We start from the raw sequence: 27,751 nt of genomic DNA, 5'->3' as shown, positions 1-27,751 counted from the left end.
TAAAATAATGTCATTATGTCATAATGTCACAATGGCAATTACTGAACCAATCAAGTTTTGCTGCACTGAGCATGCTAATTTGATTTAAAAAAAAAAAACTACAGTTGTGCAGTGCAAGTACCTGAAATCAAAATCCTTTCAATTTATATCCAAATCCTAAAAACATTGTATATTTATTCAGATTTCAGCATGTGTTATTAGCGTACCCTACATGTGTATTTCCTTAGTGTGCATGGGGAGAATTCTGGTTAAGCAATTGCATGGTCATCCAGCAGTAGCACAACCACAGATATTACCTTGTAAGAGCAAATATGATTTCTAATTCTTAATTGTAATCTATAAACATTTCTTAGATGAGGTAGGAAGAGGAAAAACAACCGGATTGTTCTACTCATCAACAGTGATTGTGTCCCACATAGCTTTTACTGTGATACATGTGTAAAATTAGACATGTATTTTTCATTTACAATTTGTAACTGTATTGTTTTCTAGAGTGGAGATGATGAGGAATACAGACGGATTTACACAAAAAAGATCAAGCCACGTCTAAAGTCAGAAGAGACTCTGGAACCAGAGACTCAGACAAGGACCATCACAGTTACAAGGAAAGTAACCGCTTACACTGTTGATGTGACTGGAGCAAAGGACTCAAAAGAGATTGACATAAGTAGTCCTGAATATAAAATAAAGATCCCTCGCCATGAAATAACTGAAATATCTAAAACCAGTGTGCAGACAGATGAGGGTAAAACTGTTATCCAAATTCCTGGTATTGATGTGTCTGGCAAAGGCTTTCAAGCAGAAAAAGAATACAGTGTCTCCCTGCCAAGTGACTCTGTGCAAATGCACAGTACCACTGTGAGGTATCATGAACAGGGCAAAGGACAGTTTGAGTTTCCTGGAGGCAACAGTGAAGTTGATGCAAGTGTCCAAGCTGGAAGCACCTCTTCCTTAAGCATTAATTTGCCTGGTGTAAATGTTTCCTCTCCAAAGTTCCAGAGTTATGAAAAGAAATTTGAGATGAGAACATCCAGATTCGAAACTGAGCATGATGTTAGGTTTAAAGGCCCCAGTGTTGCTGGAAGCTCCTCTGTAGATTTTGGCCTTACAAGTCCTGACAATACTAGGGTGCCTAAAGAGGATACATCAGTAACCTCTAAAACTGACTTTCAGTCATCCAGTGTGAAGATCAAGGGTCCACAGACTGACATCGGAAAACAGACTGTTAGTGCAAAACCACAGTTGGATCTCATTTCACCATCAGTTGAAGGAAAAGCCACTACACCAAAAATAGGCGTTGCTGTACCTGGTGTGGATGTAAAAGTACCAGAATCAAACTTGGACGATTCTGTGGGAAAGATACACATACCATCATTTAAAATGCCAAAGTTTGGTGTCCTGGAAACAAATGAAGAGATATCGGAAACTGGCACTAAGCTTCCTGGAACTTATGTTTACTCATACACAACAGAGGGTAAGACTAGTGTCAAAATGCCTGACATTGACAGATTTAAATTCAAAAAAGATTTGCAAGGTCCTACAGTTGGTGTCACAGATTCACAGGCTGCATTTGCCAAAGTGAATATTAACGATCCTCAGTTAGGTTTGCATGGATCACTGGACTTGCCAAAAGAATGTAAGGGTGACTTGTCAGGCACGGTTTTGAAAGGTTCAGAGGTAAATATTGCAATGCCCAAATTTAAAATGACAAAATTTGGAATTGCAGAATCCAATTTGCAAGGTTCAGATGTGGATATGAACGTTAAAAAACAAAACATTGACACCTGATGTAGACATTGAAGGACCTGAGGGCAAAATAAAAGGCCCTAAATTCCAAATGCCCTCAATGAATATAGGATTACCAAAAGTATCAATGCCTGATGTTGATCTGAATTTGAAAGGACCCAAGTTGGAAGGAGATTTAAAAGGTCCCAAAATTGACCTCAAAGGCCCAGAGGTAGATCTTGAGGCTCCAGATGTGCATATTGATGGTAAATTAAAAGGTCCCAAGTTCAAGTTACCTTCAGTACATATGCCAAAAATGTCAATGCCTGATATTGACTTAAATTTAAAAGGCCCTAAGATAGAAGGAGATTTGAAAGGCCCTAAAGTTGACAGTAAAGCACCAGAACTAGACATTGACACTCCAGCATTAGAATTGGAAGCTCCTGATGTCGATCTAAAAGGTCCAGAGGGGAAATTTAAAATGCCCAAATTTAAAATGCCCAAATTTGGTGTTTCTAGTCCAAAAGCGGAGAGTCCAGACATTGATGCTAGCCTTCCCAAAGGAAGTATTGATATTTCTGCTCCAAATGTGGAGATTCAAGCTCCTAATGTAGACATTGAGGCACCAGAGGGCAAAATAAAAGGTCCCAAATTCAAAATGCCTTCAATGCATATTGGGTTACCAAAGGTATCAATGCCTGATGTTGATCTCAATCTGAAAGGGCCCAAATTGGAAGGTGATTTGAAAGGTCCAAAAGTTGACATCAAAGGCCCAGAGGTAGACCTTGAGGCTCCAGATGTGGATATTGATGGTAAAGTAAAAGGTTCCAAATTCAAGTTACCTTCAATGCACATGACAAAAATGTCAATGCCTGATTTTGACTTAAATTTGAAAGGTCCTAAGATAGAAGGAGATTTGAAAGGCCCTAAAGTTGATCTTAAAGCCCCAGAAATAGATGTTGAAGCTCCAGGATTAGAATTAGACACCCCTGATGTCGATCTAAAAGGTCCAGATAGCAAATTTAAAATGCCCAATGCACATGCCAAAAATGTCAATGCCTGATTTTGACTTAAATTTGAAAGGTCCTAAGATAGAAGGAGATTTGAAAAGTCCCAAAATTGACATCAAAGGCCCAGAGGTTGATATCGAGGCAACTGATGTAGATATTGATGGTAAAGTGAAAGGCTCCAAGTTCAAAATGCCTTCGGTACATTTTCCAAAAATGTCTATGCCTGATGTTGATCTCAGTCTGAAGGGCCCTAAAGTAGAAGGAGATTTGAAAGGTCCCAAAGCTGATTTAAAGGTTCCAGAGGGTAATGTTCAGACTCCTGATATTGATTTAGAAGTCCCAGATGTAAATCTTAAAGGGTCAGAAGGAAAACTTAAAATGCCAAAGTTTAAAATGCCAAGGTTTGGCATTTCCAAGCCAAAAAATGAAGGTCCTAATATAGATATCGGCCTGCCTGCAGGTGAAATTGATATTGAACCTTCAAATCTGGAATTTGAAAGTCCAGAGGCTAAAGTAAAAGGACCTAAATTTAAGATGCCTACTATGCATTTACCCAAAATGTCCATGCCTGATGTTGACCTAAATTTGAAAGGTCCAAAGTGGAAAGGAAGTGCAGAAATTACGGGACCCAAAATGGAAGGTCCTGAAATCGATATAAAAACTCCTGAAGTTGATGTTATTGACCCTAATATAGACCTAGATGGAAAAGGCAAGTTAAAAGCACCCAAATTTCATATGCCAAAATTTGGCTTTTCTGGGTTCAAAGCAGATGGCTCAGATGTTACGTTGCCAAAAGGTGAATTTGAGTTGAGTGGTCCTAAGGCAGATGTTGAGGTTCCAGATGTTGACATTGATGTTTCCGAAAGCAAAATAAAGGGCCCTAAATTCAAAATGCCTTCCCTGGATGTTAGTATACCTGATGTTGATATAAATTTGAAAGGTCCTAAATGGAAAGGAGAGATGGATGTTTCCATTCCCAAAACAGAAGTCAACATGAAAGCACCAGATATTGATGTTGAGGCTCCAGAACTAGAATTAGAGGGTCCAGAAGGTAAAATAAAGGGAGGAAAATTTAAAATGCCAAAACTTTCAATGCCAAATGTTGACTTGAATTTGAAAGGTCCTAAATTTAAAGGAAGTGCAGACATTTCTGGTCCTACACTTCAAGGTCCTGATTTAGATGCTAAGGCACCTGATATAGATATTGATGGGCCAGAGGGAAAATTGAAGGGGTCTAAATTTAAAATGCCCTCAATGAATTTTAATTTGCCTAAAGTTAATATGCCAGAACTGGATCTGAGTTTGAAAGGTCCCAAACTTGAAGGAGAGTTAAAAGGTCCCAAAGCTGAAATTGAAATCCCTGATGTTAATGTAGGAGGCCCCAAAGTGGAAGGAAATAATCTTGATGTGAAAGTGCCAGAGGTAGACCTTGAAGCCCCTGATGTAAATATTGATGGTAAAATGAAAGGCCCAAAATTCAAAATGCCATCAGTGAATTTTCCAAAAATGTCAATGCCAGAATTTGATATCAATTTAAAAGGTCCGAAACTAGAAGGAGACTTAAAAGGTCCTAAAGTTGATATTCAGAAACCAGAAGTTGACCTTGATGTCCCTAATGTAGACATTGATGGAAAAGTGAAAGGGCCAAAATTCAAAATGCCAAAGGTGACTATGCCTGACTTTGATCTAAATGTAAAAGGCCCTAAATGGAAAGGAGGGGTAGATGTTGATCTCCCAAAGGTAGAAGCAGATTTAAAAAGCCCAAATATGGACATGAAAGGACCAGAAATTAATGTTGAAACAGCAGGACTTGATGTGGAGGGTCCAGAGGGAAAACTAACGATTCCAAAATTCAAAATGCCAAAGTTTGGGTTTTCAGGACCCGATGTTGAAGGCCCTAAAATAGATATTAACCTTCCAAAAGCAGATCTTGATATGTCTGGTCCAGATTTGAACATTGATGGACCTGAAGGCAAGGTTAAAGGTGCTAAATTTAAAATGCCATCAGTAAACATTAATTTGCCTAAGGTATCTAAGCCAGAGATTGATCTGAGTATAAAAAGTCCAAAAGTAGAAGGCGATATCAAAGTTCCTAATGTTGACGTTAAAAAGCCTGAGGGGGTTTTTGAAATTCCTGATGTAGATGTTGATGGGAAGGTTAAGGGCACAAAATTCAAAATGCCAACAGTAAATCTCCCTAATGTGTCTATGCCTAATTTTGATTTGAATTTTAAAGCTCCAAACTTGAAAGAAGGGGGTGATGTTTCTCTCCCCACAATGGAAGGCAAATTAGAGGGCCCCAACATTGATGCTGATCTTGATGTCTTAGGGCCGGGATTAGATATTGAGGCGCCTGAAGGAAAAATTAAAGGTCCCAGATTTAAGATGCCCTCCATGAATTTTAACATGCCTAAGGTATCTATGCCAGATGTTGACTTAAGTATGAAAGGTCCTAAATTAGAAGGAGAAGTGAAAGGGCCTAAACCTAAGACACCTGAGGTGGACCTTAAGGGTCCTGATTTAGATCTTGATGGAAAAGTTAAAGGCCCAAAATTCAAGATGCCAACAGTAAATCTTCCAAATGTATCTCTACCTGATTTTGATTTAAATATAAAAGGCCCTAACTGGAAAGGAGATGCAGATGTTTCCTTACCCAAGATGGAAGGAGAAATTAAGGGAACCAAAGTTGACATAAAGGGACCACAACTGGATTTAGAGACACCAGGTGTTGATCTAGAGTGCCCTGAAGGTAGGCTGAAAATGCCTAAATTTAAAATGCCAAAGTTTGGGTTTTCTGGACCCAAAATTGAAGGTGTGGAAGCCGATATAAAAACACCTGAACTGGATTTGGAGGGGCCTGAGGGCCAGGTGAAAGGTCCTAAATTAAAGATGCCTTCACTGGATATTAATATGCCCAAACTTTCCATGCCTGATGTTGATCTTAATTTGAAAGGACCAAAGCTAAAGGCAGGAGGAGACCTTTCAGTACCAAAAATAGAAGGAAGTATTAAGGGCCCAGAAATTAACCTTCCACAAGCTGATGTGGACCTGTCTGGCCCAAAGGTAGATATTAAAGCACCAGAGTTAGATGTTGAACTTCCAGCAGGGAAAGTCAAAGGTCCAAAAATTAAGATGCCATCGCTGAATGTTAATTTGCCACACATATCTATGCCTGATGTAGACCTTAGTCAAAAAAGTCCCAAATTGAAAGGAAGTGTGGATGTACCCGAGGCAAATCTAGATACTAATATAAAGGCACCAAAAATAGATATTAAAGGTCCTGATTTTGATGTCCCCAGCCCAGCTTTCTCTGCAGAATTACCTGAAGGTAAAGTTAAAGGTTCCAAATTTAAATTGCCCTCTTGGGGATTTTCAAAGCCAAGTGTATCTATGCCAGATATAGATATTAATTTGAAGGGTGGTAAGGTTAAAGGTGACATTGATGCATCAAAGGGAGGAAGTCTTAAAGGCCCTGAATTAGGAATAAGTTTGCCAGAAGCGGACATTGATATGCCTGAGGCAAAGAGCAAAAAATCAAGATTTAGGCTGCCAAAATTTAACTTCTCAGGTCCAAAGGTACAGACACCCAGTGCTAATATAAAACCTCCAAAAGCTGATATTGAAGTTAGCGGTCCAGATGTAGAAATACCAACTCTGGAGGCTAAAGGTAAAAGTCCCAAATTCAAAATGCCTTCATTAAACATAACAAGTCCCAAAATGTCTATGCCAGATGTTGAATTAAATGTAAAAGGACCAAAGTTCAAAGGAGATATGGATGTATCTATTCCAAAGGTTGAAGGTGAAATACAGGACCCTGTGCTTGATATCAAAACATCAGATATAGACCTGGAGACTCCAGATGTTTCTTTAGATGGTCCAGAAGGTAAAGGAAAACTTAAAATGCCAAAATTTAGTATGCCAAAAATATCAATGCCTGATGTTGACCTAAATTTGAAAGGTTCTAAAATTGAAGGTGATCTGAAAGGCCCCAAAGTTGATGTTAACACCGCAGATTTGGATATTGAAGCTCCAGGAGTGGAATTCAGTGCCCCAGATGTCAACCTGAAAGGCCCAGAAGGAAAGCTTAAGATGCCCAAATTTAAAATGCCCAAATTTGGAATGTCTGGCCCAAAAGTAGAAGCCCCAGACATTGATGCTAGCCTTCCCAAAGGAAGCATTGATGTAACAGGGCCAAATGTTGATATCCAGGATCCTGATTTACAAATTGAGGGACCGGAGGGCAAATTTAAAGGTCCTAAATTTGAAATGCCCTCATTAAATATCAACTTGCCTAAGGTATCAATGCCTGATTTTGATCTAAATGTAAAAGGTCCCAAATTGGAAGGAGATTTGAAGGGTCCAAAAGTAGATATCAAAGGCCCAGAAGTTGACCTTGAGGCTCCAGCTGTAGATATTGATGGTAAAGTAAAAGGTCCCAAGTTCAAGTTACCTTCAATGCACATGCCAAAAATGTCAATGCCTGACATTGATCTAAATCTGAAAGGCCCTAAAATAGGAGGAGGTATGAAAGGACCTGAAGTTGATATAAAGACCTCAGAGCTGGATGTTGATACTCCAGAACTTGAATTAGAAGGTCCAGATTTCAATGTGAAAGGCCCACAAGGCAAACTGAAAATGCCAAAATTTAACATGCCTAAATTTGGTGTTTCTGGACCAAAAATAGAAGGTCCAGACATTGATGTAAGCCTACCAAAAGGAAATATTCCAAAAGTTGACATTAAGGGCCCAGATGTAGACCTTGAGGCTCCAGAAGTAGATATTGATGGTAAAGTAAAAGGTCCCAAGTTCAAGTTACCATCTGTGCACATGCCAAAAATGTCGGTGCCTGATACTGATTTGAATTTGAAAGGCCCCAAAGTAGGAGATATAAAGGGCCTGAATGTTGACATTAAGGCTCCAAAGCTTGATGTCCAAGGTTCAGGAATAGACTTGGAGGCCCCAGATGTCAACCTCGAAGCCCCAGAAGGAAAACTTAAAATGCCCAAATTTAAAATGCCCAAATTTGGTGTTTCTGGTTCAAAAATGGAGGGTCCAGACTTAGATGTCTCCCTTCCCAAAGGAAAGGTTAATTTAACAGGCCCAAACATAAACATTGAAGGTCCTGAAGGACAGCTTAAAGACTTAAAATTTTGCATGCCATCAACTGATGTCAATTTACCAAACATGTCGAAGCCAGACATAAATGTGAAGGCTCCTGATATTAAAGGAGACATCAGTGGCCCCAAAATAGAAGGTAAATTTGAAGGTCCAGGAATTGACATGCCAACAACTGGTGTCAGCTTGGAATCTCCAGACATCACAGTAAAAACTCCAGCTTTGGACATTGAAATCCCTGAAGGTAATTTAAAACTCCCCAAAGCAAAGAAACCAAAGTTTGGCTTTGGTATTAAGTCACCTAAAGCAGATATAAAATCCCCCTCTGTAGACATAAACCTTCCTGATGCAGAACTAGATTCTGAAGTGCCCGAGATTAGTGTTGGAGGCAAAACAAAAAAGGGGAAATTTAAAATGCCCAAAATTCATATGAGTGGTCCAAAAATAAAAGGCAAAAAAGGGGGGTTTGATGTAAATGCACCTGAAGTAGATAATGACATAAATCTTAATGCTCCAGATGCAGTTTTAAATATTGCAGGGGCTGATGCAGCAGTTTCAACAAATCTTGGTTTAAAAGCGCCTAAAACAAGAAAGCCACTCTTTGGAAAAATTACTTTCCCTGATGTTGAGTTTGACATCAAATCTCCAAAACTAAAAGGAGAAACCTCATTGCAGAGCCCCAGTGCAGAACTAAAGACACCAGATTTAGACATCAGTGGTGGACTTAAGACACCTGAGGCTGAATTTATATCTTCTGGGATTAGCACTGAAGGTCCTGATGTAAAGGTCAAGAAACCAAAATTCAAATTTCCGAATTTTAATATGTCCGGTTCAAAAGTAGAAACGCCAACTACCGATATTGATTTTTCACTATCTAAAGGAGATATTGATCTGTCTGGCCCAAAAATTGTCACCGATATAAAAGCTCCTCAAGTAGATATGACCCATGGTACAATAAATATTATTAGTGAAGGACCTAGTGTTTCAGCTGTACCAGAGATAGATGTTAATCTGAAAGGACCAGAAGTTAAAAGCGGTATGCTTACTTCAGGAAGTATGGAATTGCAAACTTCTAAAGTAGGATTTTCTGGATCAGGAGGTAAAATTAACTTGCCATCACTTGATGTTTCTACCCCAAAAGTCTCTGAATCAGATTTTAATATTAATTTAAAAGGACCAAAGGTTGAAAGTGATTTGGACATTTCTACTGGAGGGAAGAAGCCAGGTATAACTGACTTGCCATCTAGAAATGTAAAAGGTTTAGATACTCACATTACATTACCTCGAGTAGATATATCTGGTTCACACCTGCATGAGTATAAGATACAAAAAGGGGACATTTCTCTAACTGGGCCAGATGTTGGTTTTTCCAGTGTTTCTGGCAAAATTGAAAGTAAAGACTTAGAAATGAAAGGGTTTTCTTTTCAGTCGTCGGGTGCAGTGAAAGGTTCAGCTCCTGGGATTGACTTTTCTCTAAAGGATGCTAAGATAAATGAAGGCTTTTCATCTGGACAAAGTGAGTTGACTGTACCAAAAGTAAAAGGTGGTTTGGATGTTCAAGATATAGGTAGAAATCTAGAAAGTTCTGGTGTAAAAATCACTTTCCCACGCCTTTTGATGCCTAAATTCACATCATCTGGACCAGAGTTGACAGGAAGAGAGGTGGGAGTTGATGTAGATTTTCCTTCAGCAGATGTGCATTTGAAAAAGTCTGGTGAGGCTGACTTAGAAATTGATGAAAGTGAGGTTAAAATAAAGAAATCCAAGATAAAAATGCCTAAACTGAACTTCAAGTCTAAAGCAAAAGGAGAAACCAGCCTTCCAGATGTCTCAGTTTCTGGATCAAAGGGAGACCTTAAAAGTTCAAAAGCAAGTATAGGATTAGCTGAAGGTGGTCTGGTGTCCACAAACTTAGAAGTAGAAAAGTCCCCGAAATATGAGTTTTCTTTGTTTACAAGCAAAAAGACAAGAGAGAGATCATCTTCTTTGAGTGAAGAGAAAGATGAATCGACACACTCCTCACCAAGTGGTACATTAGAGGCTGGCACTTCATTATCTGCCGAGGGGGGCAAAAAAAAGGGAAAGCAATCAAAGATAAAATTTGGCACTTTTGGCGGCTTGGGGTCCAAATCCAAAGGTTCTTATGAGGTCACTTTAAGTGACGATGAAAACGTCCAGGGGAGTGGTGCATCGCATTCCTCCCGAAACTCCAGAGTTTCTTCTTCCTCAAGCAATGAGAGTGCAACTAAGGCAGGTGCCCAGATGCCAAAGTTAGAACTATCAGTTGCCAAAAAGAAAGAATGAATCTTCCCCATCCCCAACCTCAGCATGTATATAATTATATATATCAGTGTGTTTGTACATACATGTTACAGCCTTTATATAATGCTAACCTTCCTGAGTGAAGAGTAGAGATATAAAAGAAAGGTGAAAATTTTTAAATCAAAAAAATTTTTGAGCTGTTTATTAAATTCCTTGCACATTTTATCCCTACTGGTCATAAAAGATTTGCTATTTTCATATAACAGTTTGTACATGGAAATCCATTTTCCATCTATTTTTTTAACTTGCTTTTACAGTCTATATATTCTTTCATGGGACTTTACAGATAGATGCAACCTGTTGTATTAAAGACACTGTAAAATGCATTGAACTAGTTGGATAACGGAAAATCAATACTCCCCAGACAATCAAATTTCCTGAAACTTTATCCAACAGTACCCTGCTTAAAATACCCACAATTTTTTTTCAAATTAATTTATTATTTTAGTAAATGGATTATGACAGCAACAATAACATTTTTGTGTTGATTTACTCAAGCAATTTAAGCTGTTTACCTAGCAAAATACCCAATCACATGCAAGCACATAATAACAAAACAAAAAAAAAAAAAGATTTTTTGACCAATGTGAATTATATCTTGCAGAATGATAAATTACTATATGTAAAAAGCTTAAACTTCTATAGTAAATCACCGCCTTTGAGTGCAAATACTATCTATATTAACATTTGTAATAAAAATCTAATTTAGTGCTTGGTAAAACTGTTTTTTGTTGAGTAGGCTTTTCTTTTTGGTTAACATCCCGCCACTTCAACTGGTCAATGAATGGTGTTCAAAACGATATCCACTCCCTAGTATTTGTCTAGAAGCTTATACTGTAAATTTAAAATGCTGTAAAATGAAAATAATCAAGCCAAACCATTTTTTAATTAGTACACTGAATTGCCCCTTTTCTATCTTCTTTTTTTGTATTACATGTGATTTCAGCTCTGTATTTAACATCTGATGGTTCAATGCTGCTTTTTAACTTTTTAATTGTATTATATGACTTTTCTTCTGTAACTGTCATCCCTAAACTGCCGCGTCTTTTTTTTGTTTGTTTTGTTTGGACATAAACAAGATTTGCTTCTATTTCTGGTTAAAAAAAATAAAGATTGAAAAAAACAGTTTAACATCATAAATCTGTAGGAACTTCATTTAGAAATGTGTTATGGTGGATTGTTGAAAACCAAATAAAGCTTCTAACATTTATAAAATATTATGTCTCCTTATATTTTGTCATTAAACTTGTTGTTGTTGCTTGTTTATTATCAGATTTGCAGTAAACCACAGCATTGTACTGTATGCTCAACTGTGCTGCCAACTGGGAGCCACTTGAAAATTGTTGGCACGTGGTTGTGGTAGGGTTGCAGTATTGTTCCCGAAGTGACATGTTGCTTTTGGCCCTGCAGTTGCTCTTCCACCTGTGGAAAGAGAACCAGGGGGGAGAAAAACCCGCCACAAATGCAAGGGCAACACATGCAATTATTTGACCTTCAGTCCTCTTTGCTGCTTCTGGAGACATTGTAGAAGTTTCCCATGCGCCTGGGAGTGACTAACTGTGATTTCAACCACAAGTCCCAAAGTCTACCCTGATCTTTGCTCTTTTTGTATCATGCACAATAATTTTGTATATGCATTTATTTAATATTATGGTTTAGATAAAAGAAAATCTGTATTTAAAAATCAGCTCCCCTGTGGTAATTAAAAGATCTGGCAAACCTGTATCTGTCATTCCAATGTCTAAACTAGTTTTATTATTTGGTGCCTATGTCCGAAATTGGTAGATTTTCTCTTTATTTTTCCTAGTAACTATTGTTCATCAGATAGAAAAATTTGAAAATGAAACATTTTAGAGATGCCATCAAAACATAGTAGGGTACATCGTGCATCCAGTTGGGCAATTGTAAACTGAAAATAATTTATTTTCACGTAGCAAGGATTTTAACTTCCTGTTGCATCTCCAGCATAAAGGTAAAAATTTCCCCAACAGTACACAAACATAAATCAGGTTTTATTCTTTTCCTATGTTATTCAAAACTAATATTATTATTACTACAGCTGTGTTCAGAATAACAGCAGTGTGTTTAAATTGAATAAAGCTCAAAATCATTTTCATAGCTTTTATTTCTACACACACAAATGCATTGGGTGAACTGCACATTCTATTCTAAATCAAAACACGAAGAAAAATGTATCAAATTTGTAGTGGCTGGGTTAGACTGAAGTACCTGGGGCCTGTTGGACTCCACATAAATCTCTAAATGTTTGTGTAAAAGTTAGGACAAATAAAGATTGACATTCATCACTTTGCATTTTATTTCAGTTTCCTCTATTTCCTTTGTATTTCAGGGGCCAGATGATCATGGCAGCATTACAGTCCAGTCAGGCACTTGCATGCTGAGCATCTTGTTACATTACTAGACACCCAGGGTGTTGTTGTCTATAGGGAATGACAGAAATCTGAAAGTTGGGATACTAATTTTTCCTTTCCTACCTTTAATTAAACTAAATAGGTATAGGCACAAAAGAAAAGAGTAAAGCTGGGTTTTGTTTGGCAAAGTAGGTTTATATTGTAATAATTTGTCATAAACAATTTAAATATACAGGTCTTGACCCATTAACCTCATGGGTATAATCAGACCAATAGACCAGACAAAAAGATTCCCTTACTAGATACAACGAGAAAGGGTTATTATTATTATTAATATTATTATTAATAAACGAGAAAAAAAATATTTAGTCAATATGTTATCCTTGCACTATGGGTATATATATATATATATATATATATATATATCTCAAGTAAATGTTACATTAATGTTCGAATATTGAAAAACTATCATTGAGTTTTCTAATGCTGTTTCATGGCTTGGCATATATTAAAAAATTGTGACATTAACTTGCATTAGTATTTTTGTAACATTATGATTTATGCTTCTCCTCATACTTATGCTCATTTTGTATTTCCTTTATAATATAGTCAATATATTATCATACACCAATGCGTTGGGAAATTTTCGACTAATACAGTCATTCAACCTATTTGGTTAGAACACCTCTGACTAGCACACATATCCCAGTACTGTGACTATGCAACTTGACTGGCGATATTACTTTGATACTATGTATTTGTTGCAATTATGTATGAAACAATTCTGTATTAATACTTGAACTATACCCTCTGAGCAAACCTCTTTCTTTTGTCTCCTTATTTATTTGTATTCTATCTTTTTGAAGACAGTTTGTTTAACACATCTCCACCTAGATGACTTGGCATTCCTAAATGCTAATATTACATGAAGCATGACCCATGTGAGAAAGCTCTTGGGCTTAATGGTCTGTCTATAGGTTTTTTTTCATTCTTTTTAACATGGGATCAGTCCCTCTAGCCCAATGATGGTGAACCCCATGAACACCTTGTAGTTGTTTGTTCAGTACATTGAAGTGTAATGTAAAATCTGTAAAAAGAAAAACATGACGTTGGTAAGCCAGGCCATATCAGTGAGCTGTGGTTATTCCTGACCTTTTTCATTCATAAACAGCCTAATTTCATCCAAGCAGACTACAAATTTCTCCAAGACTCGTCCTGTGCTTAGCCACCAGACATTATTGCACATAGGTAAACAATTATACTGTGGCTGAACCTCCTGTAGAAGTGCTTGAGTCGAAAATTCAGAGCACCTGACATGATGTAATTCACCATTTTTGTGACATCTTTGAAGACATCGTCCAATTTTTTTGCTGCTTTCCCTGGCACTAAGAGCTTCTTGATGTATAATACAATAGGACTGAACAACTTGATGTTTTGTTTCGTTAACTGTATAAAACCAGATGTTGCCCCCACCATAGAAGGTGTCCCATCACTAGTAATTGAAACCACTTTTTCTGGTCTTATGTCTTGTGACAAAAAAGCCTCCATCACAGCATTGTAGATCTATCTATCTATCTATCTATCTATCTATCTATCTATCTATCTATCTATCTATCTATCCTGTTCTTTTAGGCAAAGACACCAGTTTCACCAGCTCTTCTCTCATGTTGTCACCAACAGCATAGCACAAAATTACTGCTAGCCTTGCATGAGTATTTTTATCTGTGCTTTTATCCAAGCACATGGAGTAACAGGCTGCCTTTTGTAATTCACTGATGAGTTGCTGACTAACATCACTTGCCATGCACTGGACTCGATCTTTAACAGTATTTCTGCTAAGTGGCATCTCAGAGATGGATTGAATACATTTATCTTTGGGAAATCATGACAAAAGGGAATTACTGTCAGGCAACATTGTCATTTTGATAATATCCCCATCAGAGAGGGGCTTACCATGTTTTGTTATGCAAAGTAAAATTTGAAAACTGGCAGCTGTCAGATGATTTGTTCTAGAAAAAGAGTTGCAAATACTGGGAATGATATTTCCTCCATTTCCCTTTTCTTTCCCATTTCCCTTTTCTTTCAGTTTCATCATGTTTGACAACACTTTTGTATTTGGTGTCAAAGTGCTGTCTGACACTTGATGTGCGACACACAACACTCTCATTACGCATAATACATAACGCTTTCCCATTGCGTTTAATCACTCCAAATTACTCTGTCCAGGCCTCTTGGAATGATCTTCCACTATCTGTTTTTGCTGTACTAATTTTGGGGTGTTTAACCTCCCTAGTGGTACATTTCTTTGCTGATTTATATGTCTAAAAGCGGTACACTGTTTTTCATGAAAATTTATTTTACAGTATAATATTAGTATGAGTATAATAAAGTTTGAAACACACAAAAGCATGTAAAATTAATAAAATAAATAAATTAAAAAAAAAAATTATAGTTTTATTTATACTGTAAAATAAATGTTCTTGAAAACAATTTACTGCTTTTACACATATCAAATTCAATACAGTGTTTTTGTAGTGAATGCAATACAAACGGATTTTAAATTTCCCGCCCTGCCGGCAACATACACAAGCACCGACATTCCCCGTGTGCAGAAGGCGCCGAAGGAAGAAGAAAGAAAACAGGGATCACGGGACGCAGGTGGATCAGATAAGAACTGTATTTACTGTCTTTCCCATAGGTTTACCTACCCCGAGTGAGACTCGGGGTTACCATTTTCAGCAACTTTTTTCTCCCCCAAGTCACACTCGGGGTTACCGCTAGGGAGGTTAACACGTCTACAATAACACAAAATTTAAAAATAGTGAGGCACCCAATACAAATCTATTTCTGTACCAAAAAATAACACTATTAGTTAACACAAAAGAAATGGATATTCTCCAAATCTGTGGCAGGGATTCTCAGCTGGGGTTCCTTTTGAATTAGCTGACCACCAGCACAGGGGGGCAATGTTTCACTGACCACCAGCTTTGGGCCTGCTCTGAAAAAGGCAGCTCAGTGCATGCCCTACCTTTGATTCACCTCTGCTGTACATGCGTTGGACCTAGTTCTTGGCAAATTTGCATAAATAAGAATTTTGCATAAATAAATATAACATTTCCCATACACAGGAGGCATGCAGACCTTGATCATCCATACAAGCTCTCATTTTCCCATTAGCAGGAGCCCAGGTTGGTTCCTATGAACAGCAGCCAATACAAAGTTCCCCTGACAATCCCAGTACAATAATTCATGTCTGTCCTGTACTCTCATATAGCACACACACGGGCCATAGAGAGCTGAATCCTGCACACCAACCTATCCTAGCACACCGAGCATTACACAGGTCATGTGATGTCAGGTAAACGCAACCTGCTACTATGCAATGACATTGTAACCTTTCGTGTACTGGACACAGAACAGATGTCATTAAGTGTGGATGTCATTTATGCAAATGTACAGCAATTGCGCTCTATGACAGAACTAATCCATAACCCGACCCTAGCAATGAGCACCAACCCGATAAGACTGATAACCTGATAAAAACAGAAGAACAGAACAGAACACAGAACACAGAAAACAGAAGAAGAGCCAGCTGGATCAGGCCAATGGCCCATCTAGTCTAGCTCCTGTATCTCACAGTGGCCAACATCTATAATAAGGAGGTTGCACATACCCATCAGGGCTAATAACCAGTGTTGTTGTTCGAAATCAGGTCTTCCTAATGTTCGACCCGAATATGGCCGTTCGAATTCGGGTCGACCCGACCTGAATTTTGTTGGATTCGACACCCCGAATTCGACCCTCCCACAATGCCTAGGGACCTCCCCCATGATGCCTAGGGTCCTCCAATAACAGCAGGGATGCTCCCTGCTTTATGCTCCCATGTTTGTTGTGGCAGGCGGTTGATTGGCTGTCTGTCACTGCATGCCACACAGGCAGCCATTGGTCTATGTAAAGGCCAGGGCGTGCCTGCATTTACCACTCCTGACAGAGATTTGCTAGCATCACAACCTTTCTGTGCTGCTTGGCTCAGATAGATTGTTGGATTGTACTGTATTGGTGCAGTCTTGAAATCTACTGTACTCAGGTAGACTGTTTCACTGTTAGATAGATACATAGATACATAGATAAATAGTCAGTCAGTGTGTTACATACAGGCACCCAGAGGCAGGGTAAAAAATACAGATATTTAATTCTGATACCACTTGATATCAATCAAAATAAACAGAAAAATGTCTGTATTTCTGTAAACAAAATACAGGTATTTATCTCTGATACCACTTGCAATCTATCAAAATAAACAGAAAAGTTTCTGTATTTCTGTAAAAAAATATGGATATTTAATTCTGATAACACTTGCAATCTATCAAAATGAACAGAAAAATTTCTGTATTTCTGTAAAAAAAAATAGATATTTCACTCTGATCCTACTTGCTATCTATCAAAAAAGCCAGAAAAACTTCTGTATTTCTGTTAACAAAATACAGATATTTATTTTTGATACCACTTGCTATCTATCCAAAAGGACAGAAAATGTTATGTATTTCTCTACTAAAATTACAAAATATTTAATTATGAATCACACAGCTCCATTACAAGTGATATAGGCCTCAAAGTAGATAGAGGCAGAGGGCCCTGAGGGAGGTGCTTGTAAAGCTGCCGGAGATGCGCAGCTCCGGCCGCGAGCTTTTTCAGTTGCTGAATAGCGCGACGGCGTACGATTTCGGATCGCGAATACGAATGCGCGAGCGATAATCCGATTCTGCTTGATGAATCAGGGGCAGAGTAGAGGTAGAGGGCCACGAGGGGGAGAAGTAGGAGTTGCCGAAGGCTGTGAACGTGCTCTTCCCAAGGTGTCAGCAGGCCGTGCAGCAGTTGACAACTAATCAGTACACGCTGCAGAGGGGGTGTTCAAGTCATTGCCGATCCAAGATTCATTTTAATAAAAGTGATTCGGTTGACATTTTCTGCGGAGAGCCGAATCCGCTTGTCACTCACTACGCCCCCAGCTGAACTGAATGCTCTTTCAGATAAGACACTTGTGTCTGGGCAGGCAAGGATCTGAATGGCATGTTCTGCCAGCTCCGGCCACTGTTCAAGCTTGAATACCCAGTAGCCCAGTGGGCCCTGTCTTTGCAGGTTGCAGATGTCCCATGTAGAGCTCAGGTATTCCTGCACCATGACTGAGTAGCGCTGCTGAGTGTCTTGCTGCAGACTGGCGTCTTGCTTCCGCTGAAAAAAGGCCTGCATAGTTTGGCTTAGACGACCTCTACCGCTGCTACCACCCATGCTACCTAAGGCAGTTGTTTGGCTCCCATGGCTGGTGGAGCTGCCATAGGGATCCCTGCTGTTGCTGGCAGCCGGAAAGGCTGAGCTCAAGTCCCTTACAAGCACTTCTTGGTAGTGCTGCATTTTAGGTCCCCTGTATTGGGGCAAGATGAGTTGTTGTATCTCAGGCTTGTAACGTGGATCCAGTAATGTAGCAATCCAATAGTCGTCAGCCTTTGTTTTAATGTGTTTTATGTGCTTTTATTTGGCTATGCACTCCTGCATGAAGGTTGTCATGTGGCTCAAACTTCCCACAGCTGAGGTAATTCTGGACCCACACTCCTGTGGGTCGAACAGCAGCACAAGGTGGTCCTCCTCCTCCGCCTGGTTTTGCTATCCACGGAACATGCTGCCTTGTGTTTGGGTGGATGGATGCCATGTACCCTCAATATCCTCCTCTGCCCCTTCCTTCCCTTCTCCCATGCCTGCAATGTCTCCTCATCCTCTTCCACCTCCTCCTTTTCCTGGATTTGTGGTGCACTATGCCTAGTAGGCACGCATGTCCGACATATTTCCTCTTGCGCTCCAGCATCTTGGGGATGGAAGGTTGGATGCTACTAATGCTAACCACAGAAAGATTGGACGATGGGGTAGAAGTTGTGGGGGATGGCAATGATGCCTGGTCTTGACTGCTAGCAATGCGACAAACACCAGCCGATCTGCATTGAGGCTCATGCTCTCCGCTGGTGGAGCCTGAAAAATGTAATGCTCGGCTACATGACCCACTCAAATTGCTGGCAGCAGCACGGATACCTTTGGTGACAGAAGGAGGAAAGGCAACTTGCAACTTGTTCCAAGTTTGTTTGGATTTTTGCCTCGTTTCAAGTGTTGAGCACACAGTTTGTAGATGACCATAGTGTTGTCATCACTATGGACATTAAAAAATGCCTACACGGGCGAACATCTAACTGGGCCGAAAGATGCTCTGGAGCTGGTGCTCGTGGTGGTGGTCCGCGGTTGTTGAGGCATAGCTGTGGTGACAGGCAGCTTCCGACGATGAACGATTATGACTTGCCTCACTGGTACGTGAAGAATGCAGAGTGATATTTTGCAGGGTGTCAAGCCACACAAAAAATTTCCACAATGTCTGGCCAAAGAGTAAAGGGCAGCTTTGACAGGGCTGGCAAGCAAAGCAGTATGAGTTTGTTTTTAGCTGCACACCCAAGAACAAGAAGCACTGTTGTTGGTGGTGGGTGTCCATTAATACCACACCATGAACAAGAGGTAGGTTCTGTTATCATGGATGGATAATATAATTTATAGTTATTAATTTCTTAAAATCTTTAGCCCATAGGACAAAAGGAGGAGATGATAAGTATGTGGTTGATAATAAACCCATCTGTAAATTTGAATACAAATAATGAATATTCAAATTCTAGGGGCTATCTGTACCAATAAACCCATTTTATCCATATAATATTGATTAATGTGGGTACCTATGGTATTAAGAAGAACATGATATATTGGAAACCCATAGGAAAATATCATGAATAACCTGAAATAACTTAATTTAATTTTTACTTCGTTAATTGTTGAGTTAATTGCAGGACTTTAATAAACCGAACAGGAAGTTAAGTAAATGGCTCTAGTTCCATCTCTAAATTTACAAAATATATGTAAAGATATACGCCAAACACATATAAATAGTAAAATAAAAAACATTAAACTGATATATATCTTTGTATTCTTTATAATTGAAAAGGCAACCCTCCTATTGTTTTGCCTTACCCCTGTCCAACTAAGTGTGTGAGAGAGAATCATTGAACAACCGCTAGCACTCAGCATTCAATGTAAGTTCATCAGAATTCTTTATTTTATTGGGATATTGAGAAATTAAAAAACGTTACTGTAGAAATAAAATAAATAATGCACACATCTTGATTAAATGCACTAAGAATTAATTGGTATTTGTAGATCTCCTCTTCCTGAGGAAGCGGACATAGATTCTGCGAAACGGGTTGAAGTCATTGGAACACCCCATCTTGAAGAGGTTTCCACTAGGAGATTTACTGAGTGCTTTATTGTAAGCAAGTGTCTGTTTTTATAATTTTGTAGTGTATGGTTTTATATAATGTTTGCAAAAAAAATCTAATGTGATTTTATATCTTACTGTTATTTGATTATACGAACCTGACCTTAAAAGTCTCCACAAGTTTCGGCTTCCTAAGGGAAAGCGGACTGTTCTTTCAATGTATAATATATTGGGATGTGGTCAAAGAGAATTTGAGTCCTGAAAGGTACTAACGCCAGGTATTTGTATTTAGGTTATTACAAGACAAGTTTATTGTACACTTTATAGAAACCCCAACTATAAATGTTGCTCTGCTGGACCTGCTATTCTTAAACAATGCAGAGCTTATAACAATTTATTTATGTTTATATAAAAGAAAATTCTGGTAGCAGTGATTAGAACAGCATTACATTTATTCTAAATTGTAATTAAAACAAACAAACAGAGAAGATAAAATCAATAAAATTGAAGAAAGCACATGTTGGATCTATGACATGGCTGAAAATAGGAACACAAAACGATTGTTTATATTTTTCAGCATAGTTTAATACAAAGCCAAAAGTGAATGTGGCTCACGTTCAAAAAAAAGCCATAAGGAGGGTAAGGCCAGTCCCAAAATGGCTTTAGGTCTAAAGATAAAGGCTCTTTACAAGATGACTAAAGTAGAGAAGCTTAAGCATAAAGAAAAGGTAAATATTTTAAATACCTTCTTTAACTCTTTAAGTAAGTTTTATGGAAATGTGTAAAGAAAAGGGTTGCTTAAATCCAAAATGAGGATAGTATTGCCACAACCTCAAATGAATCCATTTATGAGTCCATAAATATTTAGACAGAGACAACTTTTTTCTAATTTTGGGTCTGGAAATTACCACAATTAATTTTTAATAAAACAACTCAGATGCAGTTGAACTGCAGACTTTCAGCTTTAATTCAGTGGGTTGAACAAAAAGATTGCATAAAAATATGAGGAAGCCTTTTTTTAAACACAATAACTTCATTTCAGGGGCTCAAAAATAATTGAACAAATTAAAAAGCTAAAAATAAAATGTTCATTTCTAATACTTGGTTGAAAACTCTTTGCTGGCAATGACAGCCTGTAGTCTTGAACTCATGGACATCACCAGATGCTGGGTTGCCTCCTTTTTAATGCTCTGCCAGGCCTTTACTGTGCACCCTCTGTGAAGGGGTTTCTCTTCACCATGGAAATGATTCTGCGATCATCCACTACTGTTGTCTTCAGTGGACGTCCAGGTCTTTGTCGTTGCTGAGTTCACAAGTGCTTTGTTTCTTTCTCACGATGTACCAAACTGTATTTTGCCACTCATAATATTTTAGCAATTTCTCAGATGGGTTTTTTCTGTTTTTGCAGCTTAAGGATGGCTCGTTTTACCTGCATGGAGAACTCCTTTGACCGCATGTTGTCTGTTCACAGCAGAATCTTCCACATACAAGCACCCCCCCCCCCCCCCAAAACAAAATCCTCAAATCAACTTCAGACCTTTTATCTGCTTAAATCGATAATGACATAACAAAGGAATTCTCATCTGACCACAAAATATTGACCCAGTTCTTCTCTGAATCATTTAGATGTTCATTGGCAAACTGCAGACAGGCCTCTACATGCGCTATCTTGAGCAGGGGGACCTTGTGGGCTCTGCAAGATTTCAGGCCTTCACAGCGCAGTGTGTTACCAATTGTTTTCTTGGTCTATGGTCCCAGCTGCCCTGAGATCATTGACAAGTTTTCCCCCATGAAGTTCTGGGTAGCTTCGTCACCGTTCTCTTGATCATTGAAACTTCATGAGGGAGGATTCTGCATGGAGCCCCAGACCAAGGGAGTTTGACAGGTATTTTGAGTTTCTTCCATTTGCAAATTATCGCGCCAACTGTTGTCACCTTCCCACCAAGCTGGTTGGCAATAGTCTTGAAGCCCAGTCCAGTCTTGTGTAGGTCTAAAATCTTGTCCCTGACATCCTTGGTCAGCTCTTTGTTCTTGGCGATGGTTGCTGGTTTGGAATCTGATTGATTGATTGCTTCCATGGAAAGGTGACTTTTTTACAAGTACGGTAACAAGCATGGATTAGAAGCACACCCTTACAGAGGGTGCTCTTAATCTCAGCTTGTTACCTGCATACAGGGAAGACACCAGGGAGCCTGAAATCTTGCTGGGTGATAGGGGATCCAATACTTATTTTACTCATTACAATGCACATCAATCCCTGACTTTTGAGCACTGGGTTTTTGAGGGTTCTTTTGTTGTTATTCTGTCTCTCACAACTACAATAAACCTACCATTACAAATATAGACTGGTCATTTCTTTGTCAGAGGACAAACGTACAAACTCAGCAGGGGTTCAAATACTTTCCCTCACTATATACTGTCTTGACAGTAATGTTCTGTATCTTGAGGCCATCCCACTAAACTGGTTGTGGTTAGGTCACCGTAAAAACAAAGACTTTTACAAACAAATACCACATTCAGTACGTTTTATAATTCTTTTATTTTCTTGACATAATATAATGTAATGTAATTATAACACAAAGCTTGAATCAGAATTACTTTTATCATATACAGGTATCTACCTGGTTGATTAGGATATTCACATTCCAAGAAAAATGAATTCATATTCAGTCATTATGCCTGTTTCCATAATTTATTTTTCAACATACTATTAGCTGCGACACAATTATTTTTTATCACTTTATCAAGATTTCAAGTAAGTAAACTCCATAAGGAAGCAATTACATTATTAGTAAATAAACCTCCTTCAAAACCAAATACTATCCTATGTCTCTTTCTCTAATCTACCGTATTTTTCGGACCATAAGACGCACCGGACCATAAGACGCACCAGTTTTTAGAGAAGGGAAATAAAATATCCTAAAATATTTTATGTGCATTAAAAACCAACATCACAGTCATAAACACATGTATTCAACCCTGTAAAGTAAACAGCAGCATTATTAACAAATAAAGTCAGCAAAAGACAAAATTACTGCCATTGATTGTCCCCTTCTGATCACTATATGCAATGATTGTCCCCTTCTGATCACTCTATGCCATTGATTGTCCCCTTCTGATCACTATATGCAATGATTGTCCCCTTCTGATCACTCTATGCCTTTAAGCCAGTTCTCTATCCATTTACAGATTGACTTTTCTAAACCTATCGACCCTAACTTGCATAATAACCATCTGTGGGGTACTGTGTCAAATTCTTTAGCAAAGTCCAAGTATACTATATCAACTGCTATTCCACTGTGTACCTGTTTACTTACTTCCTCATAAAAAAGAGAGTAAATTTGTTTGAAAATTTCGGTCTTTCTTGAAGCCATGCGGACTATCACCTTTAATATTATTTTCTAGCAGAAACTCCCCTATGTGTTTCTTTATTAAACTCCCTAGAACCTTTCCAACTAAAGACTTTAAACTAACGGGTCTGTAGTTACCTGGTAATGACTTTGCTCCCTTTTTGAAGATAGGAACCACATTGGCCTTACGCCAGTCCACCGGTACCATTACAGTGACTGTAGAAATAATGGCTTCGAAAAAACCGAGCTCAGATCTTTGAGGACACGTGGATGTAATTAATTAGGTCCTGGTGCTTTGTCAACCTTAATTTTGCCCAACTGTTTCTCAATCATAATAATTTTGAGCCATTGTGACTCATTTAAGGCAGTGACATTACTGGTATGAATTTGGACTTGAGCTCCGCAATTTTCCTTTGTGTACACAGAGCTAAAAAAAAATGTGTTTAGTAAATCTGCCTTTTCTTTATCCCCAGTTACCAACCCAGAGACATCCTTTAAGGGGCCTACATGCTCAGATCTGATCTTTTTGCTAATGTCCCACCCCCCTCTGTCCTAGTTTAAATATCCCTCCACCATTCCCCTAAATCTTTCCCTTAAAATACATATTGAAGTTACCTAAATACTTTAAAGAAAATTTTGTACATTTATGTCTAATCGGAGCAAAAAGTTGTACTTACTTGTTTTGGTGTATTGATCAAAGAAGAGAGAAAGAATGTGATTCAAAGGAAGGTGTACAGTAAAAAGTGACACCGCCTTCTGAGAAGAAGTATACATTTTACTTATAATATGACCTGATGACGCATGTTATATTGATAATAAAGTATATAAAGAGTCGTTGTGTTTTAATAATAGTAGTAAATGGTATATAAAACTTACATATATATATTTATAAATATATATATAATATTTAGGAGATGTTGGGAGAACTAGTTACATAGACTAGGGGTCTCGAGCCCCCCACACCCCATTTTGCCATTACATTATTTGATTTTAGATTTGGGAGCAGGCAGCCTACTGGGTAATGTAATTTTAGGGGGTATTCGTGTACAAGCACTGTTAGACAGTGGGGAATCAGTTAGTCTCAGCAAGCATGTCATTCCTGGTAATGAAATGATCAGAATTACAGCAGTCACTGGACATTCCATTGAGGTTCCAATACATGGTGTGGATAGGCAAACTGGTGAGGAAAAATGCAAGTGTGATGTTGTATGTCAGGATCAGGACATTATAGGTGATGTTTTGTGGAACAAAGACTTATTGGTGATCTTCCAATCATGAAATTGTGGAACATGTCAGGAAATGACAGATTGGGTCATGTATAGCATCCCCCAAAGGAATTGGTAACTGCAGCTGTCAAACCCATTGGAGGAGTTCATTTGAATAGTATTTAGGATCCCTGCTGGAAAAGTCTAATACATGAATAGCAGGACATAATGGCAAAACATAAATAGGATTGTGGCAGGAGGAGTGCAATGATTTTGTTAGAAGGGAGTGATTCTCCACCTCAGAAACAGTAAAGAGGCTGAAAAACCTATAACTCAAGCAATACAGGTAGTCCCCGGGTCAAGGATATCCAATATACGGATGCGGATGCGTCCTAGATACGAATGGGGCTTCCCTGCTAGCTCAGAACGGGACAGAGACTTGTTGGGGGGAGGGGGTGGTTTGAATGACTTTGGTTGTGGGTGAGGACTGAGCTCTTTCTGCAGCCTCTTGTAACTCTTTGATGAAATTCTGCAGTTGTTTCTTTTTCCATATCAAAGCACAGCTTGCTTTAGCTAAGTTATTGAATGTCTAGGCTCCATAAAGATTTTTTTTTGCTCTGTTTGTGATTAACTCACAGTGAGGATTTTATACAGTAACTGACACTATGCTGCCTAATATGTTGAGACAAACATCTGTTCTAATTGCATTAAAATAAAGTACCTGTTCCGACTTACATAGAAATTCAACTTAAGAACAAACCTACAGTCACTATCTCGTATGTAACCCGTGGACTACCTGTACAGCAGTTTGAATTGCAGGGACAATTAAAAGAGGTGCATCAGTTTGCAACTCTCTGGCCTCGCCCATCTTCAAGCCCGATGGATCGTTCAGATTAACAAATTACCGTGTGTTAATTTGCAAAAAGTATGGCACCTGTAGTAGTTGCATATGCTGAAATGATCATAAAATTGACTCCCGATATGATTATCTTCACAGTAATTGATATCAGTAACAGTTTTTTGGAAAATACCTCTAGAGGTATGGGGTTTAGTATTTTTGGAATGTGTTACCCCAGGGGTACAAAGCTAGTGTAGTTTTTTTTCAATCTATATATTAAAAAAATACCAGAATTTCCAAAACTTGATAGTCATCCCATAAGTAGACAATATTTTGATTGGATCCTCTTCCTTGGAGGAACATGTGTAAGATGTCAGAAAAATGCTGCAGCTGCTGGGAGATGCTGGTTTAAAAATCAATCCTCAAAGATCCACCTGATCAGTATCTAGTCGAATTTTTGGGCATGACTTCAGGACAGTCAGGGAGATTGATTAATGAGCAAAGAGTGGAATTGAATAATAAAATGCAATTGGCAACTGATGAGAGAAGTTTGAGATGTAGAGAGTTTCTTCCCCATTATGCAGCAACTGAATGCCTATACAATCTATTGAAATTAGACAATTGGGATTGGAGACTAGAACATACACAGGCAATCAAGATGTTAAAAGAGACATTGGGCAATGCTCCTGTCTTAGCCTCCCTAAACCCTAACAAAGAGTTTAGGTTGTATCCATATGTAAGCTAACTTTCTGTTTTGTTGACACGAGTACTTTAATAAACAGAGACAGATTGGTTATGCATCTAGTCTTTTATCATTGATAGAAAAGAATTACCCTTTGTGTACACGGATGGATCATTGCTGTTATTGGGTTATAAATGAATTCAGGTACTTGACTAGTGCTTGTGATAGCAAGCCTTCATACTCTGTAAGAGAGAATGGCACTGTGGTAGAGAATATTTAGGGGTTGGTGCTTTTAGAACCCAGTGTATTAGTTGGTGGACTGACGGTTGAATGTGAACTCTGTGATTGTCTAGTACAAGGTATAAGTTTAAAGCACAAAGTTTTTACGTTTTTTGCACAACCTTTTGACCACAAGGCAGAATGTTGGCATTGATGGTTCATCTTACTACAAAGATTTGATGGAATATGTGTTAAAGGAGGTGCAGTAAAAAAAGAGGTGTGAGATTCATGTAGAGCAGGGATGTCAAACTCAAATACACAGAGGGCCGAAATTAAAAACTCAGACCGAGTCGGGGGCCAAATCTGAAATTTATTTAAAAAATAGGACCTAATTCCTTCGAATTAAATATAAAACATTTTTATATAGAAACAAAGAGGTATTGCTTTACATGCAATCTGAAACAAGAAAATACTTGGCAATGCAATGGAAGCACTAATTGGCCCCTAGCTACAGTTCTTGATTAGATTTGAATAAAGATGGCATGAATGTTAATAATCAATTGACACCAAATAATGGAATGAATGTTACACATGTATAAATTATGTGCTCATATCTGATATCTTCAAAGCTCTTGTTAGAAAAAAAAAGAAAGTTATTTACAAAAGAGACAGAAAAGAGTGACATCTCTTTTTGATGGTTTCACACATTTCACACAGATGATTACCTTGTACTTTATGTTTATCCTGCTGTGAGCTAGGACCGGTCTCAGAAGAAAAACAGAAGATAAGTGATGCTGGGACTTCAATTCCCAGCATTACCTGCGTCTATAGAACTCTGTGGACCCGAGTGATGCCATGAGTTGTGGTAGAGGCATCACTCGCTGCAGAAGGCATTGGCGGGCAGGCGGGCTAGATGCCATTCATTTTCCCAAATCCTCAGGGGGACAAACAAAATGATGGGCCCCTGATGTAGAGCATGTTCCGCACAATTTATTAAAATTGCTGCTTTTTTACAGGTAGAAGTGAAAAGATAAAGAGATGGTTAATGTGGTTTCAGACTCTGACTTGGTGTGCAAATAAAAAGTAGTTTACCTGCTTTGGTGGAATATGATAAGTTTCAGAGGTCCTGCCGGTAGTGAGAATAGTCATCCCAATGGTAGATGGTAGGGGAGGAAGCTCAATTGTTTAAAATTAATGTCAGAAAGGTACAGACTGATCGAAAAGCGACAAAAGAACACCACTGGAATAATACTGTTGACAAGTTAGCTTCCTTTGCTACAACAGCACCAGAATGGCCCATTATTGTCAAATTTTGTGTCATAGCCAAAGTCTGCAATAATTAAGGCACAAGCCAGAGAAACCAAAGAAAAAGGAATTGAATTAGGCAAACTCCAGGATCAGGATGGGGAATTAAACAAGAAAATGTGTGTGGAAGGGCCCATACAATTTGAGGGACAGGAGGTATATATAACGGATGATCTACTGGTTACTAAAATACATGTTTTTTGTTTATAGGTTGCCCCAAATGTTGTTAGAAAAGACATCTTGACCTGGATACATGTATCTCCCTCAGGAGGGCATCCAAACTGACTCTAGCATTAGGATGACTAAAT

The 27,751-nt window shown here is 38.5% G+C and overlaps 1 protein-coding gene across 1 annotated transcript in view; it reads left to right on the top strand.

Moving 5' to 3' along the window:
* AHNAK (AHNAK nucleoprotein) overlaps nt 1–11,387 on the top strand; it is a 41,227-nt gene extending 29,840 nt beyond the window's left edge. Inside the window, 3 exon segments of the mRNA XM_072421619.1 lie at nt 493–1,784; nt 1,786–2,779; nt 2,781–11,387. Of these exon segments, the coding sequence (XP_072277720.1) occupies nt 493–1,784; nt 1,786–2,779; nt 2,781–10,154 (9,660 nt within the window). The 3' untranslated portion in view covers nt 10,155–11,387.
* The last annotated feature ends 16,364 nt before the right edge of the window (nt 11,388–27,751 follow it).

This window comes from Pyxicephalus adspersus, chromosome 9, assembly GCF_032062135.1.
Source record: "Pyxicephalus adspersus chromosome 9, UCB_Pads_2.0, whole genome shotgun sequence".
Classification (NCBI taxonomy): domain Eukaryota; kingdom Metazoa; phylum Chordata; class Amphibia; order Anura; family Pyxicephalidae; genus Pyxicephalus; species Pyxicephalus adspersus.
This window is presented reverse-complemented; position numbering and strand designations above follow the sequence as displayed.